At 65.8% G+C, this 18,092-nt stretch overlaps 1 protein-coding gene across 7 annotated transcripts in view; it reads right to left on the bottom strand.

Moving 5' to 3' along the window:
• Window positions 1-30: 30 nt before the first annotated feature.
• The window catches only part of MTSS2 (MTSS I-BAR domain containing 2), a 34,325-nt gene continuing 16,263 nt past the window's right edge, over window positions 31-18,092 (bottom strand). For 2 of the 7 annotated variants that reach the window (XM_044434010.1, XM_044434016.1), the window contains 13 exons: window positions 17,170-17,254; window positions 16,629-16,720; window positions 16,271-16,345; window positions 15,717-15,725; window positions 12,597-12,754; window positions 7,853-7,960; window positions 7,445-7,542; window positions 6,833-6,959; window positions 5,653-5,727; window positions 5,259-5,324; window positions 3,095-3,271; window positions 2,191-2,356; window positions 31-1,571 (listed from right to left, as the gene is read on the bottom strand). In XM_044434010.1, coding sequence (XP_044289945.1) covers window positions 796-1,571; window positions 2,191-2,356; window positions 3,095-3,271; window positions 5,259-5,324; window positions 5,653-5,727; window positions 6,833-6,959; window positions 7,445-7,542; window positions 7,853-7,960; window positions 12,597-12,754; window positions 15,717-15,725; window positions 16,271-16,345; window positions 16,629-16,720; window positions 17,170-17,254 — 2,012 coding nt within the window. In that variant the 3' untranslated portion in view covers window positions 31-795. The remainder of the gene's footprint in view (window positions 1,572-2,190; window positions 2,357-3,094; window positions 3,272-5,258; window positions 5,325-5,652; window positions 5,728-6,832; window positions 6,960-7,444; window positions 7,543-7,852; window positions 7,961-12,596; window positions 12,755-15,716; window positions 15,726-16,270; window positions 16,346-16,628; window positions 16,721-17,169; window positions 17,255-18,092) is intronic. The other 5 variants (XM_044434012.1, XM_044434014.1, XM_044434015.1 and 2 more) reach the window with 5 other exon arrangements.

The raw sequence follows: 18,092 nt of genomic DNA, 5'->3' as shown, positions 1-18,092 counted from the left end.
CCCCCCCCCCCCCCCAGAGCCACTGCCAGATTCAAGATTCAAGCCAGGCCATGGACTGAGCTCGTGGGCAAGTTGTCAGAGCCTGCTGGGCCTCGCCTAACTTGACCCAACCAAGCAAGGGAAGGATGGCGGTGTCGATCATCCGCTACCCTTCGTGTTCCGACGGAGCCCCCGCAAGCCCGGCACCCATGGCAAAGCCAGAAGAAAGCTGCACGCCTGCGATGGCGCCCTGGGGAGGGGCGGCTTCTTCCGCAGGCTGCCACAGAACTGGGTGTTAGAGCTCCGGCTGGAACAGGCCCACATTTCCAAGGATTGTTAGCTCGGCGCACCCGTCTGTGCTGCCTTCTTAAAACACGGTGGATGCAGGTGCTGCAAATACAGAAACAGATGGGAAAAGAAGCCACGCAGAGGCGGGAGGGCTCAGCGCAAGACTAACGGGGAGCCCGTGTCTGGATGAGGCCAGTGTTCTGCAGGCATCGGCCGCCCACATCCCACGGCTGCGCTGTGCTGAGCTGGGGCGGCATCCCGGAGGATCCTGGCGGTGTGGCTCAGACGGATCTCTGCAGAGCGGGACGATGGCCGGTGCGGGAGGCGATGAAACGGGGCAGGACGGAGGCGAGAGCCACGGGTCGAGTGCGGAGCCAGACAGCGCCAGGGCGTCGCGTTTGCAGCCATTGTTGCGTGTGGCGGGGGCTCCGCACGGCAGCTTTGCCACTCGCAGTCCATCAGTCGCTTCTGCAGGCTGCTCTCTGGCTGCAGGCGGAGAGCCCTGGGGGGCAGCCGGGAAGGGTGTGATCACAAGAAACGAGGCGCGGATCTGTCGTTGGTGATGGTCCTGCGCAGGCGCACCCCGCGCCGGATGGCGACCAGCATGTCTTCCGCTGGAGGGTCGCTGGGGACCGTGGGGGGAGGCATGGGCGTCTCTTCCCCAGGACCGGTGCCAGGCAGGGCCACAGTGGGGAAGGGGAACTGGCCCTCGGCCAGGGCGTGGGCGCTGGCCACCAGCTCACCGATCTTCTCCACCAGGCTGTGCCGGTTGGCGGCCAGCCGCTGCTGCTCCTCCTCCTCCGAGGAGAGGCGCCTCCCGGCCCCAGCGTACACCGAGATCTCCATGGTGCTGCTGCCCCAGGCCGTGTTGGGCAGGCTCAGCCTCTTGGGCGACGCCCTGGCAAAGTCCGGGGCGCCCGGTGAGGCGTCGTCGGCGTAGAACACGCTCTCCTCGCTGCCCACCCGCGTGGGGCCCGCGTAGCCAGGCGAGTCCGGCACCGTGGGCGTCTTGACGGGGACAATGGGCGGCCTGATCGGAATGGGGCCGGCGCTGGAAAGGGTCCGGCGGACTGCGGGTTTGGTGGAGGGGGTGCGGCGGATGGTGGCCACGCCTGGGGTGGCCCCGGCCGGGAGGCTCGTGCCCGTGGGCAGGCCGGCGGTGGAAGCCGGCCGCTTGGTCTGGATCATGCGCCGGTAGTTCTGGGCAACGTTGCTGTTGCGTGGGATGGTGGAGGACTTGTCGAAGTCGCTCTGGGGCTCCCCGTCGGCCTCGCCGTTCACCGAGTAGCCGTCGTAGTCGGAGCCTGCAGGGGCGACAGGCAGGTGCAGCGTTGGCGTGGGGGACGCGGGGCAGAAAGGAGGCTGCCGTCCGCGTCTGGCCATCGCATCTCGGAGCAGCCATCCCCGGAGGGCACCCTCCAGCTGCGCGGGACGGCTGGCACTCCTGGCCCACTCTACCAGCCGGGGGATGCTGGGAGGGACAGTCCAGCACAGACGGAGGGCACCTAATCAAGGAAGGCTGTCCAGAGAAGAGGTCACGCCAGAGCCCACAAGGCACTCCAAACAAACGAGCGTTGCCTTGGGACGGGCCTCTCCCAGGGGGTCGCGAAACGGCAGGCGGCAACGAATGGGGCAGGCGGGCGCTGCAGGGCTTCTCCAGGGCAAAGTGTGCCGGGCCAGGCGCAGATAAAGGCCGTGCCTGCCGAGCACCTGGGGCTGAGGCACAGAGGGCGCCGTGTGCAGCCCCCCGGCCGAAGGCAAGGGCTTCGCCAGCCTGCACGGCGCTCCTGGGAGGCGACGTCACCACAGAGCTGCCTGCGGAAGGGCAAGCGGCCGTTTCCAAGCCACGCGGATTCCCTCCCTCCCGGACCGCCTGCAGCGACTGCCCCGCGCCCTCCACCCCCCTCCCCAGTGGCGCGCTACCTTGTGAGGGGATCGTGTCCTCCGAGCAGGAGGGGGTGGTGGTCTGGGTGCTGTAGCCGCTGGAGTACTGCAGCGAGTCCCGGCTGCTCTTCTGCTGCTCCAGGCTCAGCCCACGCGTCAGCGCCAGGGCCAGGTCGCTGGCGGCCGGGGACACCGCCTCGCCATGCTGGGTCAAAGGCAGAGGTGCGGGGCTCCTGTGACACGGCCCGCAGGCAGCCGCCACTGCCCCGGCCAACGTGCCTCCGGGCAGGACGACAGGGCCTTGCCGCCGGGCATCCAGCCCCCCAAGACCCGCGGACTGCAGGGGAGGCCAAGAGGCTTCCTCAGCCCCCAGGCCATGCTGGCCCTGCTGTGCGTCCTGGGGGGGACCCTGCGGAGACCTTCGCCCTCAGCGCGACTCGCTGAGCTGCCCCCCTCCTGCGTGCAGCCGCACGCGGGACATGCAGGCCAGCTCAGCCAGGTCCGCCTGCCTGGTGCAGCCCCACGCTGAGCTCTGGAGGCAGAGCCCCAGCTGGGCCAGAAAAACCTGGCAGCCGCAGGGAGGCTTCTGGGTCAAAGCCCAGCCGGAGCTCCAAAGGCGAGGGGCCCGGCAGCCTGTCTCGCCCAGGGCCACCTGGGGCCACCAGGCAAGCACCTGCGCAAGGACCTGAGCCGGGAGGGCTGCTTGGCACCAGGGAAGGCCTTTGGGAGCGGGCCGAGGGCTCTGTCTCCCGTTAACAGCCTTTCCTACCTCGCCCAGCCTCTCCTGGTCAGCCCACCAGGGAGCTGTTGTCCCGGGCACCTGGCGGGCACCAGGCTGGAGAAGGCTGCCACTGGGGCCGCGCACTCACGAGGTTCCCGGAGCCTGGCTGCCTCTGGGATTCTCCCCTCGCCAGCTCCTGGGCACCCCCACGCCCGGCCGTACCTTGGCGGCAATGGTGGCGGGAGACACGCGTGGTCGGAGCCCTTCCTCGAGGCCCAGGCCAGGATACGCCAGAGTGGCGGAGCCCAGCTCTGCCTCCCGGAGGTGCTCGACCCGGTCCTTCCTCCGCTGCAGCGTCGCTGCCCCGGGCGGCTCGCAGGCCCCGGCCTTGGACCAGTCCTGCAGAAACCAAGAGGTGCTGGCGTCACAGCGCAGCCGGGCCTCAGCGCCGCAAGCTCACATGCGGGGACCGGAGGAGAGAAGACGGGGCGCCTGGGGGGCAGGGGCCGGGGCCGCGGCAGGGAAAGGGGCGCCGCTGAGGGGGCAGAAGGGAGAGCAGCCACACAATGGCCCCGGAACCATCTTGCATTGCTGGGCAGGTGGCCGAGTCATCCCCGCCGGCCTCCACCGGCCTTGGCAGCACCAGGGACAGGCGCGCATAGCAGCTGAGGGCCCCAGGGGCAGCGCTGACTGGCTCGCTCGCTCAATCCCCCCGTGCGCGGAGCGGGTGGCCATCCTGCTGGGGCTCGTCTCCAGCCGCTGGAGAAGCCACGTGGGAAGAAAGCTGGCCAGACTCCCCAGCCAGAACCCGATTTTCTGTCCTCTTGGCAGGCAGCTCTTCTGCTCTGAGCAGGGGAGGTCGTGTTCGGGCTCCGGGCGGGTGCAAGAGGCGGTGCGCCAGTGCGGCGTGGCCAGGCGACGGAGCTGACCGACTGCTCCAAGGGGCCCCAAGTCCCAGGTGGGCTCTTCGCGGATCCTCTGCTGGCCCAGAGCCACGGGGTTCTGGCTGTGGCTTCTGGGGATTGGGGGGATCCTGCCCCAGGAGAGGGGGCAGCGGAGGGGCAGACACACCCGTGAGCAGTTTCTAAATCCCAAGCTTGAGTTCCGTGCAGATTTCAGTGTTTCCCCTTCAGCAGGGAGAAAGCTAGAAGTAGTGGTCTCCAGCCAGGACGTTCTGGAACCCCAGGTACCGCGGGCCACAAAGCGAAGGCACCGCCAGGGGAGTGCCGCGAGCCCCTCGGTCCCTTGCATGGCCGCCAGCCCCAGGGCTGGCCTCCAAAGATCCACCATCAGCTGGGACTCTCCAAGAGCCCGGATCTCCATCAGCCCAGGCAGCATTCTGAGTCCAAAGCAGCGGTGCCCCTGCCTGGTCCCTGGGGTTGCGGTGGCAAAGAGGAGGCTGTGGAAGGGCCTGCAGAGGGCAGGGGCTTGGGCTGCACGGAAAACGCGGAGGCAGCATGGCCAGGGGCTGGGGGCAGCCCAAGATGGCCTCGCCATGTCTCTGAGCCTTTCTCAAATTCGCTCCAGCTCCTTTTTGGCCAGGAATGTGCTCAGCGGCATGGAAAACGCGCATGATTTGGAGACGGGCGCACCTGTGCGCTAGAAGCGAGGGGGGAAGGATGCGCACACTTGAAATCTCCGCAAACCAAAGCAAGGACACGCACACAGTTTGCGTGCACATGAAGCTCAGCCTTGGAGACGAGCTGGGAGAGCACCGGCTAAGCCAAGGCTTGCTCGGGCTCCAGAGAAACCCTTGCCTAACAAGCTCACTGGACTGCAGTGATCCCTCACCGTGCCGACTTGCTCACTCGCAGGCAGGGAAACGCTTCTCTGGGCCTGCCTGGGGTTGGTTTCCTTGCTGGGCTGGGAGCACCACAGCCCCTCCCCTCCCCAGCAGGGCCCGGCTGCCCAGGTCTGCCTGCAGGGCTTGTGATGGGCACTCCCCCCAAGAGGTGCCCAGGGAAGGAGCCGGCCTGCAAAGGCGGGGGCCCTGGCCCTTGCACAGGCAGAGAGTCTCGTTCTGGGGGGCGCCCAAAAGACCCCACCTGCTGCCTGGAACAGCTCCAGGAGCTGGGTTCCCGGCTGGGCCCACAGCGCATTCCTTGGTTCTCCCCTCGGGAAGGTCAAGGCCCCCCAGGGGGGCTTGGGAGGTGTGGCCTGCAGGGCCAGGGTAGCGGGTTCTTTGGGGGCAGTTTGGGGGGCTGGGCAGGCTCTCCCTGCTGGGGTGGGGCCAGGATCCCACAGGAGGAAAGTGGATCTGCGAGTGAGAGGCGTGTACGTGCGTGCGAGGCGAAGGCAGCGCGGAGTCGGCTGCCCACAGGCCAGCCAAGGCCCTGAGGAGACGCCCTGCAGCCGGGCTGGAACAGGCGCCCCGCAAGATACACACCAGGCTAAGGCTTCTCCAGGAGCTCCCTTCGGTCCGGGGCGCGTGAGCTACATTCAGGGGTTTCCACTGCAACACAGCAAGAGACTGTGGTGAGGAGGGCCCGGTGCTCCCGGGATCACGGCGGCACTGGGGCCTGCTGAGCGGGACTGCCGGGGGAGCTGGGGCTGCGCCAGACCATCGAGCCAGGACCGCGGGGGGAGCAGAAAGCCAGCCAACATGGGGGAGGGGGCGCCAGGGCAGGGACTGGGGGGGCTCTGGTGTGCGCCCGGCCGTCACCCAAGGGGGCACGTGAGCGCCGAGCATGCGGGGGCAAGGCCCGGCCTGTGGGTCAGGGGGTGCCGGGTCAAGCGGCAGCTTTTGGCCGCCAGACTGCGCCGCTGTGGCGAGCACTAACCGAGGTTGGGGAGCTGCACTCGCTAACGGACTGGCAGGTTTCGGATGCCTCGGATGACGCAGAACTGGAGGACTTCTGCCATGCCCAAAGTCCGAGATCAGCAGGAGCAACACAGAAGAGTGTGGAGAAGAAGAGAAGAGACCCGGTTACGTGCTGGCAGCCAGAGGGAAGCAGCAGGCGGGGCGGGGAGAGGAGGAGAAGGGGGAGCGCAGCCTGACTTGGCATGCCGGCGCTGGGGCTGGGTGGCACAAGCACTGCTCTGCACAGGCCGGTGCGGGTGTCCCCCGGAGAAGCGTCTTGCAGGAGGAGCGGGGTGGGCAGCCAAGCAGGGTCGTCCTCACATACGGCCCTGGGCAGCGGGGGGCGGGGGCAGACTGCTGAGGCAGGCGGCTTCTGGCAAACCCCTCTGGCCTGACTGTTCCGCCGTCTTAACCTCCTCCCGGCCCTCACAACTCCCCTGGACATTCTGGGGCCCGGCCCGGCCCCGGCCCCAATCCACACACGCCCCCGATGCTGGGGGACAGGCCAGGAAGAAAGGATCGGGGGCCTCCGCTGCCCAGGGCACGGCCCCTTCTGCAGGACGGATGCAGCCAGCCCCGGTGCTGAGCCCCCGGCCAGCCCGGCAGATGCTTGGCTCGATGCTCCCCCGGCCAGGAGGGGCTCGGTGTGCTTCCCGAGTCCACTGCGCTGTACCACTGCTGCAGGGGCTGGCCAGTAGCCCCCACTGCCACGGGCAGCTGGCCCATCCACCCCCGGAGCCCTGCGGCATAGCTGGGTGAGGCAGGTCCCGCGGAGGGCAGCAGAGTCAGCCCGGCCAGACCGGGAGCCTCAGGCGAAGCCGCCCCCCCCACTGCAGCGGGGGTTCCAGCGTCTGCCACTCCACTGAGCACGCTCCTCCGCCAGGCCAAGTCCTCCCACTCGGGGCCCGAGGGGAGCCTGGGGCACTTTGAGGTGCTGCCGGCAAGTTGGGCTCGTGGGCCTGGGGCCTCCGGCTCCATACTTGTGGGGCGGCCACTCACTAGTGGGGGCCTGTTCCCCCTGCAAAACTGTGGCTCCCGGCAGCAGCTGGTGCTGGTCCCCGACTTGCCGGCGAAGCCGCACGGCACGGCCAGGTGGCGGACAAGGCGGATTGGGTCCCTCTCTGCTTTAATGCCTCCGGAGGCACCGCCGGGGGACTGACCTGACTGGTGATGTCCGAGGGCATTGGAGACGGCGGCTTGGAGAAGAGCGCGTCCTGGGAGATGAAGCCCGAGTCGTGCGAGGAGACACTGGACAGGTGGGTGCTGGCGTTGAGTGGCTGGGCCAGGCTGCGGCGGCGCAGACGGAAGAGCCGGTGAGCGAGCCGGCCCACAGGGCTGTCCGCCCGGCTGGGCAGCGGCACGACGGGAGCGCACAGGCGAGGGGAGGCGAGGGGAGGGGGGAGCGTGGCGCTTCCGAGGGTCAGCCGGGCCGCACACAGGCGCGTGGCACCCAGCGCCCTCCCGGGGCGGAGAAAGGGGAGGTGTCCGGGCAGCCCCTCTGCGGGCACACAAGCACCTCATGCTGCCACGGCCCTTGCCCATCTCCTCGGCCCACGGATTTACGCACACCAGATGCAGCTTCCCTCCGGGTGCCCCCCCTGCGTCCCTCCACAGGGGAGCCCAAATCGCACCCGGCCGCTGGGGGCTCCCCACAGGCAGGGGTGCTGCCAGGAGTAGTCTGCTGCTCCGTGTGGGCAGGGGGGCCACGGGGGGAGGTCGGGGGGTGGGGTGGATCCCGGCATGACACCCGCCCCCAGCTGCCCTGGCCTTACCTGCACATGCTGGACTTGCGGGACCCGGAGCTGCTGGGGGAGGGTGGTGGCGTCTGGTAAGACCAGCTGTAATCGGAGCCCTTCAGGTCTTTGATCACCTGCGAAAAGTTTGGCACGACTCCGCTGGGCAGCCACACCACACGGCCACTCCACGCAGAGCGGGGTTCGGGCGGCAGTGGCCCACCCGGAACAGGGAAGGCCAGCCACGACCCCACGCATGCCCTGGCCTCGCTGTACGTGCACCGGCAGCCTTGAAACCGCGTGGCCTGCCTTGACAGGCCAGACCAGGAACGCTTGGCCCATGACCGCCCCTTTCAAAGCTGCCGCCGCCTCCGATCGCGGCCCCACCACACACGCCACAAGGAGGGGCCCCCCCTCGCCCCGCCCCAACCCCTCCCGTGCCCCCACCTGCTCGCTGGCGGAGGGCAGCTTGTGGGGCTCAGCACTCAGCGCCGCCAGGTCGTCCAGGATGCCCTGCAGGTGCGTGATCTCCCCCAGCATGGCAAGCTCTCCCGTCTGCACGAGAAGGACGAGCCCGGCTGTGGCGCTTCTGCAGGGCACTGAGGGGCCCCCTGCCCCCCCCCGGCTGGGACCGGTCCGGTGGGTGAGGGGCTCGGGGCATGGGGCGTGCGCCCAGTCACTGGGGCCGTGGCTGCGGCCAGGGCTGCCAACACCCGGTGTGGGGAATGCCTCGGAGAGTGCCAGAGAAGGAACTGAGGCAGGAGTGCAACTCCGCTGGCCTGAAGGGGTTGAGAGCCGGAGGAAAACGGGGCACTCACCCCAGGCCGGGCCTGCTGGCGCCGTGTGGTGGATGACGAGGGGCAACAGGTACTGTGGTGCACCCCACTTGGGGGACACCACCGCAGGGGCCCTGCTGGGTCTGGCAGCAGCAAGAGCAAAGGGGTCCCTTGGGGGTCGCCGCCTGGCAGCAGGGCAGCCGGGGAAGCTGCGGAGGTGGCTCTGGGCTGGCCGGGGCAGGTCCTCCGGGGAGCCCTGTGCAACCCCTCGTGTGGACGCAGCAGCCATGGCCTGGGCCCCTTCAGTCCTGCCCCGATCCTGGCACCTGCCTGGCTCCTCTGACCGGCTTTGCCACAGGGCAACAACGGATTTGGGACCCCTGCAATGAGTGAATGGCGGAAGGAAGGGAGGGAAGGAATAGGCCTCTTTGGGTGAAGAAATGGAAAGCCTGAAGACTGGCAAGGAGCAGGATGGGAATGAAATGGCCTCCGAGACCCTGGATGAAAGTTGGAGCAATTCTGGCCGAGAGTCCCAGGGACGGCTTCTAAGGCAAGTGAGGGAGAAGAACCTTTCGAAGGAAGTGCAAAGGGGAACACAGAAACAGTGCAAGGTCTGACCCCCGGCTCCAGCCGGCTCCGCTCACAACATGCCCACCATGTGCATGTCCAGCCTATCCCTGAACACCCGCACCGATGGGGCCTCAGCCACCTCCCAGGGAAGCCCATTCCACACCCTCAGGGTCCTGGCTGTCAGGAAGTGCTTCCTGGCATCTAAATGGAACCCGGGTTCCCTGAGCTTTGCTCTGTCGGAGCGCGTCCTGCCTTCCTCTGCAGGGGAGAACAGGTCTCTCCCCACCTCTGTGTGACACCCCCTCACATACCTGTATGTCGCCAACAGATCCCCCCTGAGTCTCCTCTTCTCCAGGCTGAAGAGACCCAGTTCCCTCAGTCTCGCCTCATACCCGATCCCCTGCAAACCGGCCACCAACCTTGTGGCCCTACGCTGCACTGACTCTAACCTGGCTATATCCTTCCTGTAATGAGGGGCCCAAAACTGAGCACAATACTCCAGTTGTGGGCGCACCAGAGTCGTATAGAGTGGTAGTAATACCTCTCTCGATCTAGAAGCCACACTTCTGGCTGTGCAACCAAGGGTGGCGTTCGCCCTCTTGGCCACCGCATCACACAGCTGGCTCATGTTCAGCCTGCAGTCAACCAGCACCCCGAGGTCCCTTTCACAAGTGCTGCTCTCCAGCCACTTGTCCCCTAACCTGTACTTATGACACTTACTCCTATGCCCCAAGTGCAAGACCTTGCGCTTATCCACATTGAACGCCATCCTGTTGTCTCCTGCCCACTCCCCTAGTCTGTCCCGATCCTTTTGGATCTGGAGTACCTGCTCCTCAGTTGTGGCCACTGCTCCAGTTTTAGTATCATCTGCGAATTTGATCAGCAAACTGTTCACCCCTTCTTCCATGTCATTGATGAAAAGATTAAATAGGATCAGCCCCAGGACAGAGCCCTGGGGGACCCCGCTTGTCACTGGCCACCATCCCGATGATTCCCCACTAATGGTCACCCTCTGCTTTCGGTCAGTCACCCATGCCCTAATCCACCGGACAGTGCTTTGGTGTATCCCAAAACTCCTCAGTTTCTCCACCAGGATATCATGGGGCACTTTGTCAAAGGCCTTGCTGAAATCCAGGTACATAAACCACATCCACTGCATCCCCTCCATCTTGAAACCTTGTCATAGAATTCCACAAGGTTTGTCTGGCAGGACCTGTTTTTGCAGAAGCCGTGTTGTGTGGCTGCCAGCCTCCCTTCCCTGTCTAGCATCACTAGATCTCTCTCTATTATGAGCCTTTCCATTGTTTTTCCTACAATGGACGAAGGCTAACTGGTCTGTAATTCCCCAGGTCCTTTCTACTACCCTTTTTGAAAATTGGGACCACTGACGCCACCCTCCAGTCCTCTGGAACTTCACCCGTTCTCCATGAAGCCTCAAAAATGGAGGCCAGCGGGCGTGAGAGAACCCCGGCCAATTCTCGAAGTACTCTCGGGTGTAACCCGTCAGGGCCTGGCGCCTTTGTAACGTTCAATGCCCTGAGGAAGCCCTCGACTTCTAGGGGGGTGACTCTAATCTGTGCCCCTAAGTCCCCGGCCTCATCTAATCTCCTATGCGGATCTCCCCCGTCCTGCTTTTGGGGAGAACACAGAGGCAAAACAGTCATTTAGCATCTGTGCCTGTTCCCTCATACCAGTCACTGGATCTCCTTCCTCCTTATTCAGCGGTGCCACCACTTGTCTCCCCTTCCTCTTCCTATTCACATGCTGAAAGAAGCCCTTTTTGTTGCTCTTGATATTCTTGGCAAGTCTCAGCTTGTAATCAGCCTTAGCCTTGTGAAGAATCCTTCTGCAACGGGCCTCCTCCTCCCAGTATACCCTTTTGTCTATTTGCCCCAGTACCCACTTCCTACGGAGGTTCCTCTTGTGTCTAATCCCCCTAACCACCTCCTTTCACATCCATGGCAGCGCTCTCCTCCGCCTCCCCACCTTACTGACTAGAGGTATCGTCAAGGCTTGCGCCTCCAAAACCTCCCTTTTGAGTGCCATCCACCCCTCCTCAACTCGCTTGCCTACCAGTAACCCATCCCAGGAGACCTTCCCCAGTCTGGCCTTCAGTTGGCCAAAGCTGGCCCCTTGAAGTCCCAGCTTCTAGTGCTCGACCTGCTGCACGGCCCCAGTCCCCTGATCTCAAAGCAAAGGATGGAGTGATCGCTCGCATCCAGAGCTCCCCTAATCTGTACTTCATCTATCCGCTCCTCTCTATTGGTCAAGACCAAGTCAATTCCCCCACTCATCGCCTCTCGGACCCTCTGTGCGAAAAACTCTCCCTCTATAGCTTCTAGGAAGTGACATGACCCGACTGTCACCGCCGAGTGAGTCTCCCAAATAATATCTGGGAGACTGAAATTTCCCATAATTACTGTGTCTCTCCTCCGAGATATCCTTAGAATCTGGTCTGTCAGGATATCATCCAGAGTCTCATGTTGACCTGGAGGGCGCTAACATACCCCCACTGCCAGGTCTCTTTCCCTGTCAAAACCCCTAAGTTTCACCCAGACTGCCTCTGCCGAATCCCCATCTGCGCTGCATCCTATCTCCCTGCATCCTAACCCTTCCCTGATGTATGAAGCCACCCCCCCACCCCTCTTTCCCTTCCTGTCCTTTCTAAAAAGGTGACACCCCTCACGTTCCAGACTTGCCTTTCATCCCACCAAGTTTCTGTGATTCCCACCAGGTCATACCCTCCTATTCCCAGGAGAGCTTCAAGCTCTTCCTGCTTATTACCCAGGCTCCTAGCACTGGTGTACATGCACCTCAACTCCTTCCCACCGCTTCCTTTCCTTGGAGTCCCCAACCTCCTCCTTCCTCCCATCCTCCCTGATACCTGGCCCCTCTCTGTAGGAGTCCTGTCAGTCCCTGCAGTGCCTCTAAAACCCTGCTCCCAGAGCCCTGATCCCCCCCACACTTGTCCAGTGCAGACAGGTTTTGGGGGACCTGATCCCCACCCCCCCAGATCAGTTTAAAGTCTTCTGGGCGAAACTCGCTATGTTTAAAGTCCTCCGGACGATGGCCCAGAGGAGAGCAGACTGCATGTCCCCACCTACAGGAGGTCAAACGAAGAATGCGGGGAAGGAGTGAAAAGCAGGGACTTGCAGGCGGCCCGGGGCCAGACTCGCCGGTGCTGCAGCGCCTGCAAGTTGCTCCGTGTGAGGCGGACCAGCTCCAAGGGGGGGTGTTCCTGGTGCGTATGAGAGGGTGAGTGTTCGTGTGAGTGGGTGCGAGCGATTCCTTCCATACTGTAGTCAACAAGAGAGTGCTTGGCTTGCAAATCCAGGACTGGCTGCCTGTGTGTCCACTTCTCTCTCTCAGCTCTCAGGGAGATCAGCGCCACTCAGGATTAAAAAACAGATGGTCCCGCTTGTGACACCTCCCTTAGGAGAACAACTTTTGCAGACATTTTTGCATCCTAATTTGCATTCACATATTCCTGAAAATTTGGTATATTAATTTCTGATTAATTTCCAAATGGAATCATTCCACAAGAAAGCTTTGGGCAGAGGTGGAAAGTAGGTCCTATGCTTGGGGCAGTGACAGGGAGGGGAGGCCAACCCCCCCCCCCCCACACACACACACCTCAGATCCTGAGTGCCGGGCAGGCCGGGAGGCTCCAGAGCAGGGCCGTGCTGGCTTCTGGCCGCCTGGAGTCCTGGTCACGTGGGCGGTGCAACCCCCCCCACCATGCCTGAGGCTCTCCGCCCGGGGAAGGGAGGCAGGGCAGGGCAGGGCAGGGCAGGGCAGGGCAGGGCAGGGCAGGGCCGGGCCAGCCGGGTCAGAGGGGGACATACCACCACGGGCTGCAGGTAGGCAATGAAGGTGCAGAAGCGGCCCCGCTCCTCGATGAGGGCCTTGCGGACAGCCTGCTTCTCGGTCTCCTCCAACAGCAGGTACATGTCGTTGACGTCCTGGAGTGCACTGTCGAGCTGAGGCTGCAGGTCGCCCTTCCCTGCGGGCGAGAGCAGGAGGGGTGTCACCGCCTCTGCCCCCAGTCCCAGAGGACCCAGGCCCGCGAGGCCCCTGCACAGATTCGGCCTCGCCGTCATGGCTGGCGCCAAGAGCAGAGCGCTGAGCGGGCGGCTTGTGGCTCCTCCCGAGACCGCACTGCAGGGAGCCGTTCCAGCGACGTGCGGGGAGCAGGCCGAGGGGTGCAGAGGCGGCGCAGGGGGCCAAGGAAGGCTGCCGGCCACACACCGCCGCCGGTGTCCTCGCACGGCGCCCAGCCCTCCACCCCACGGCACCGTCGTGCACCCCCACCAGTTCAGCCCGTTTGTGAACGGCATTGCACGAGGGGATGGAGGCCCCCCCGGCATCGCAGGGTCAGGTGCGGGAGGTGCCGAGCGCCGGGTGGTGAGCCTGAGGATGAGCCGCTCTCGGCCCGGCCTCGGTGCCGCCCCCCGTCCCACGGGAACCGGATTCACCAGACGTGAATCCGGTTCTAGCACAGCAGACGTGTCTGGTGCAAACACGGCCAACTATTTCCCGCGGGAGAGGCGTTCTCCTCCTCTGCCGCAGACCTTCCATGTCACTCTCGGAGACGTGGCCTGGAGCGGTTCCCATCCTGCAGGTCTTACTTCGCTGACAAACATTTGTAACCGGGGCTGAATCAAAGCCCCGCCGCTTCCCTGCACCGGCGCACGCACATGCCCTGCCCAGGCAGTTTCTAGAGCGACTAGAAGCGACGCTCCGGTCAGCATCAGCCCTTTCCGCCCTCACCAGCAGACTCGCTCGCTCCTGGGGAGCACAGCACGAAGCCCAGTCTGTCTGGCCTGCATGATTCCAGGAAGAAGCCGCGGAGCGTGTGCGGGGGGGCAGTCTGACGGGAGTCCCAGTGGACCAGAGGCACCAACCCTTGTCTGAGCAAAGCTCCCGTCCCACCACCGCCCCGACCCGGGCCCCACCCTTTCTGAGACCCCAGGGCCGTGGGCGGGAGCAGTGGGGCTGTGCACACCCAGCTGCTGAGGGCTGCAGGGCACGCACCTCCCCGCCAGCAGCTGCCCTGGCGTGCTGGGCGGCTTGGCAGGTGTGCCAGGCTCAGCGAGAGCGCTGGGCCCAGTCCAGGGCCACTGCCCAGCCGAGGGGGCGGCCCCAGCACAGCCCCTGCAGGGGAGCCTCCCGGCCCCCAGAAGCTGGCATGCAAGGCCGAGCAAGGTGCCTGCGCAGCCCAGGGGGATGCCGCTCCGGGAGCAGCAGAGAGGCGGGTGGCGGGAGGCCGGGGAGCCACGGCTGAGATCCTGACCCTGCTGGGGGGTGGGAAGGGGGCAGACCAGAGGCACCCCTGCGGCTCGGGGGAGGCGCCACGGCAGCCTGGCCCCAGCCAGGCCCCAGCCAGGCCCTGGAGGGGAGGGGTGTGGAGGGCGACTGCGGTTGTTCCATCAGGCGCGGCCACTGTGGGGGTGCGTCGGGTTCAGGGGAGCGGATCTCAGTGCTGGCCCCCGGGCCATGTGGGACAGGCGCAGCAGAGCCGGGGGGGGGGGTGGGGGGGGGGGGGGGGGGGGGAGAGGGGGGTGGGGGCCGGGGGGGGCACGACTGTGTGGTTCAGGCCTGCCATGACAGCTGCGCTGCTCTTGGTGGGGCGGAGCAGAAGCTGCCTGTGGGAATCGCTTCGCTTCGCCCAGCCAGCCTCGGGTGTGGATCCAATGGTACGCCTGAGGCCCTGAAAGGTCTGGGCACACGGGCCTCTCCCAGGCCCAGCCCCGCTGCAGCGTGGTCCCCTCAGTGGGAGAGCCCCATGGTGCCTGAGTGTCGCCTTCAACAGCTCTTGCAAGCCAGCCGCTTCGAGCTGTCCCTCTGTCCTGGCACTGAGCTCAGCCGAGGCCCTCTGCCCCTCTGTGAATCTCGCCACCTGCAAGCCGGAGAGGCTTCCCTGGGTCGCATCCCCACAACATGCGCCCCCCCGCCCCACCCCTTCGTGGCCTCAGGGACGCCAGGTTGTCCAAGCTAAACAAGCGATCAGCTCTGCCTTGGCTTCCTTTCCAGTTGCACCAGAATGGAGACCCTCGGGACTGAGGGGCGCGAGTGGGGTGGGTCCTGCCCCCGACCTGCTTGTGGCTTCCCAGGGGGGCCGGTGGGGGCCACGGGGTAGACAAGACAGGCCCACAGTGCCTTCCAGCCTAGTTCGTAAGTCCCAGAGGAGCTCAGGGCCTGGGGGGCGGTTGTCCAGAGAGCCCCAGGGCAGGCTTGTGGGCCGCCGGGCTGGGGGTGGTCCGGAAGACCCTTCCAGGCGTCCCCCGGCCTGGTTGCCACAGCCGCACGGCACCGGAGGGGCAGCAGCAAGCAAGGGCCTTGCTGCCAGGCCAGCTCCCCATGCCGGGTGCCGTGCGACCCGCGCGCTGCCTGCGCGGCCTCCATCCCGCGAGCGTCTGGGCCAGGCTGCAGAGGCAGGCTGGGAGCTCAGCCACTGCCTGGGGAGAGCTGGGGCCCGCGGGGCCGGGCCTGCGCCGTACTTGCCCCTTCTGCCACTGCAGGCCCAGGGATGGGAGGCGGCTCGCAGGGCGTGCCCGGGGGGCCTGCGCAGGGTCTCCCCTCGCTGCAGTGAGGTGGGGTGCAGGAACCGTGGCCCGGCCCGGCCCGGCCCCTACGACGGTGTGAGAGCCTCCGGCCTCTGCCGGGGGAGACCCTGCGGCAGAGGGCAGGAGCTGCTGCCCCACAGCCTGCATGGCCTCCAGCATGGAGGGCCGGGAGCTGAGCGACGCTGGACCCGGCCCTCGGCCTGTGGCCTGCCCGAGGGCCCTGCTGGCAGGTGGCTCCTGCGTCCCGCTCCGGGAGCCAAGCTTCAGTTCGGGCCCAACCGTGGCAGAGGGTGGCGAGAACGGTGGTGAGGGGGAGGCATGGGGAGCGAAGCCAAGGCCATGGGGAGGGGAGGGGAGGGGAGGGGAGGGGGGCACCTGGGCCCGCAGAAGTTGACTTACCAAGAAGTTCTACAGGAAGGATGTGGAAAGGAGGGAAGAGACGAGCGAGAATAAGGGAGAGAAAGAAGTCTGTGTGAAAGGCAGGCTAATGTACAGAGCCATCCCCCCAGCCTGCCACCCCAGCGCTCGCCCAGGGAGCCCCCCAGGGATGCCAGCAATGTCCTCTCGGCAGTGGACCAGGTGAAGAGCAGCAGGGGACACATGGGGCTCCAGTTTCCTTCCCAGAAAAGGGGTTGCGAGATGAAATCTGCCGAGGAGGGAATTCCTGGAGCGAGAAGCCGAGGCCTCTTGGCCACGTGCCCCCAGCAAGGGCCAGGCCCCAAAGGAGACCGTGCGGACTGCGCTGACCCCCAGCCAAGCCAACAAAGCGCTCGCCCAGCCCTGCTCGGAGACCTCTGGGGGCCCCGGGATCTCTCCCATGCTCCTTCTAGTGCCCCAGGAAGCCCTGGGACGCCTGCACGGGCCGGGAGGGCCCTGGCCACAGCCCCGGCGGGCAGGCAAAGGTGTCCTGGAGCTGAGGAGGCCATCCTGGCGTGGAGTGGCAGGAGGCTCACCTTTGCGGGCTTTCTTCTGGAGCTTCAGGGTGTCAGAGGCCTTCTTCTTGATCTCGTGGCGGGCTCGTTTGTACTCTACAGAGATGGGATGAGAGCACGGCCAGGCTGCAGCTGCAGTGCAGAAATGCTCCCGGAGGACTGCCTTTGGCCTGCCCTCCACCGGACACACATACCCTCCGGCTTACGGCCGGGAGCAGCCGAGGGGGCGGCATGGGAGGAGGAGAACCGGAAGGGGCTGCTCCAAATCAGAGGGGACTCAGGGTCCCTTCCAGGCCCCCTCTGAGGGGGCTTCCCCTCCAGGCAGCCGGGGTACCCCCACGCCTAGCACGGGTGGAGCCAGTCCGCGCCCCCATGTTACCTTTTGCGTGGTCTTTGTCGAGTTGATTAGCAGATTTCTTCCAATCCTCGATCCTGTCCTGCAGAGGGTTTATGAGGCTCTCCACCAAGGCGCTGCGGCGGGAGAAACACTAAGACAGGTGGGCTATGAAGGCAGCCCCAAGCCCCCCGAGGGCAGCATCCCGCCTGCTCATGCCGCTTTGCTGCCCGAGGCAGAGCCGCCGATCCCCCTCGCCCGCCCAGCCCACCACTGCGCAGAACGCTCCAGACACAACGCAGGGGCAACGCGGAAAGAGCGGGGGCGACGTGGCAGCCGCTGCAGCCCTGGACTCTGAGGAGCCCTGCGGCTCTTGGAGTGAGCCCGGGCAGCATCGCCGGGGTGCCCTGTGCGACCCAGGCACCCACTGGAGCCTCGCCCTCGCCCGGCTCGGGGCGGGGCGGGGCAGGGGGCGGGGCTCGGGGCAGGGGGCGGGGCTCCTGCTGGTGGGACTACGCGCAACCAGGAGCTCCAAGCCGCCTCTTCATTTGGCCACGGTGCGCCGCCAGGAGGGGCGTGTGCTTACTTGGTGAACTGCCGCAGCTTGGCCTCGATGCTGCGGTGCCGCATGCACATGCGGGTCAGCGCTGAGCCGATGTCGCGTGTGGCTCCTGGGGGAAAGAAACGGCCCCTGGTCAGCGGGCGCAGTGGGGCTGCCTCGGCCGCCCGCTCTCCCTCCCTCTGCCTCTGCTGGAGGGAGCCGCTCCGAGCGAAGGGCCCGAGGGGCCGGGCACGGGGACGTGCAGGCCTTGGTGGGCAAGCGGCCGGGGCAGGCGGGCCACTGAGCTGCATGGGGGAGGCCACGTGCGATGGGGACACCTTTCTTCAGGCGCCTGGAGGCCGGAACGCCGCTGGGAAGGAGTTGCGGCTCCAGGCAGTGAGGCCGCGCACCGCCGTGTGGAGGCCACCCGGCCAGAGCTAGAGCAGCGCCCTGGGGCACACACGTGCTGGTGGCTCAGTGCTCGCTGACAAACACAAACACGTCCACAGTGGAAGCAGCGCCTCTGTGCAAGAGGCCAGGAGAGAAGCACGGAAGGGCACAGGAGGGCCAGGCAGCCCACCGGAGGGCCTGAAAGAGGTGCCTCCAGCGGAGCCAGACCTCGGATTTACGCTGGCTCAGAGCAAGACTGAGGCAGAATCACCTTGCACGCAATTAGACCAGAAGCCTCCGGGGTTGTTCTCGGGGTGGGCACATCTGGGCTTGTGCGAGGGCGCCATGGGTGCTTGAGCAAGAGGGATGCCACGCTGTGGTGTGTCTGCCCGTTTGGAAAAGAGCGAGGGCAAGTCCATCCAGGGGGCGAGGGGGCACTCTGGGCTCAGAGGCCAGACCTGGAAGGCACCTGCCGTGGCCACCTGCACGCAGCATCACTCCTGGCAAGCCGGGGGCGCTGGGGAGCACTGCGCTGGGCAGCCGCCCGACACCCTCCGGGGGGGGGGGCCTTCCTCAGA

The sequence above is a fragment of the Varanus komodoensis genome, unplaced genomic scaffold (genome assembly GCF_004798865.1).
Source record: "Varanus komodoensis strain SLA01 unplaced genomic scaffold, ASM479886v1 scaffold27, whole genome shotgun sequence".
Lineage (NCBI taxonomy): Eukaryota > Metazoa > Chordata > Lepidosauria > Squamata > Varanidae > Varanus > Varanus komodoensis.
The sequence above is the reverse complement of the archived record's forward strand: the minus strand, read 5'-3'. Positions and strand labels throughout refer to the sequence as shown.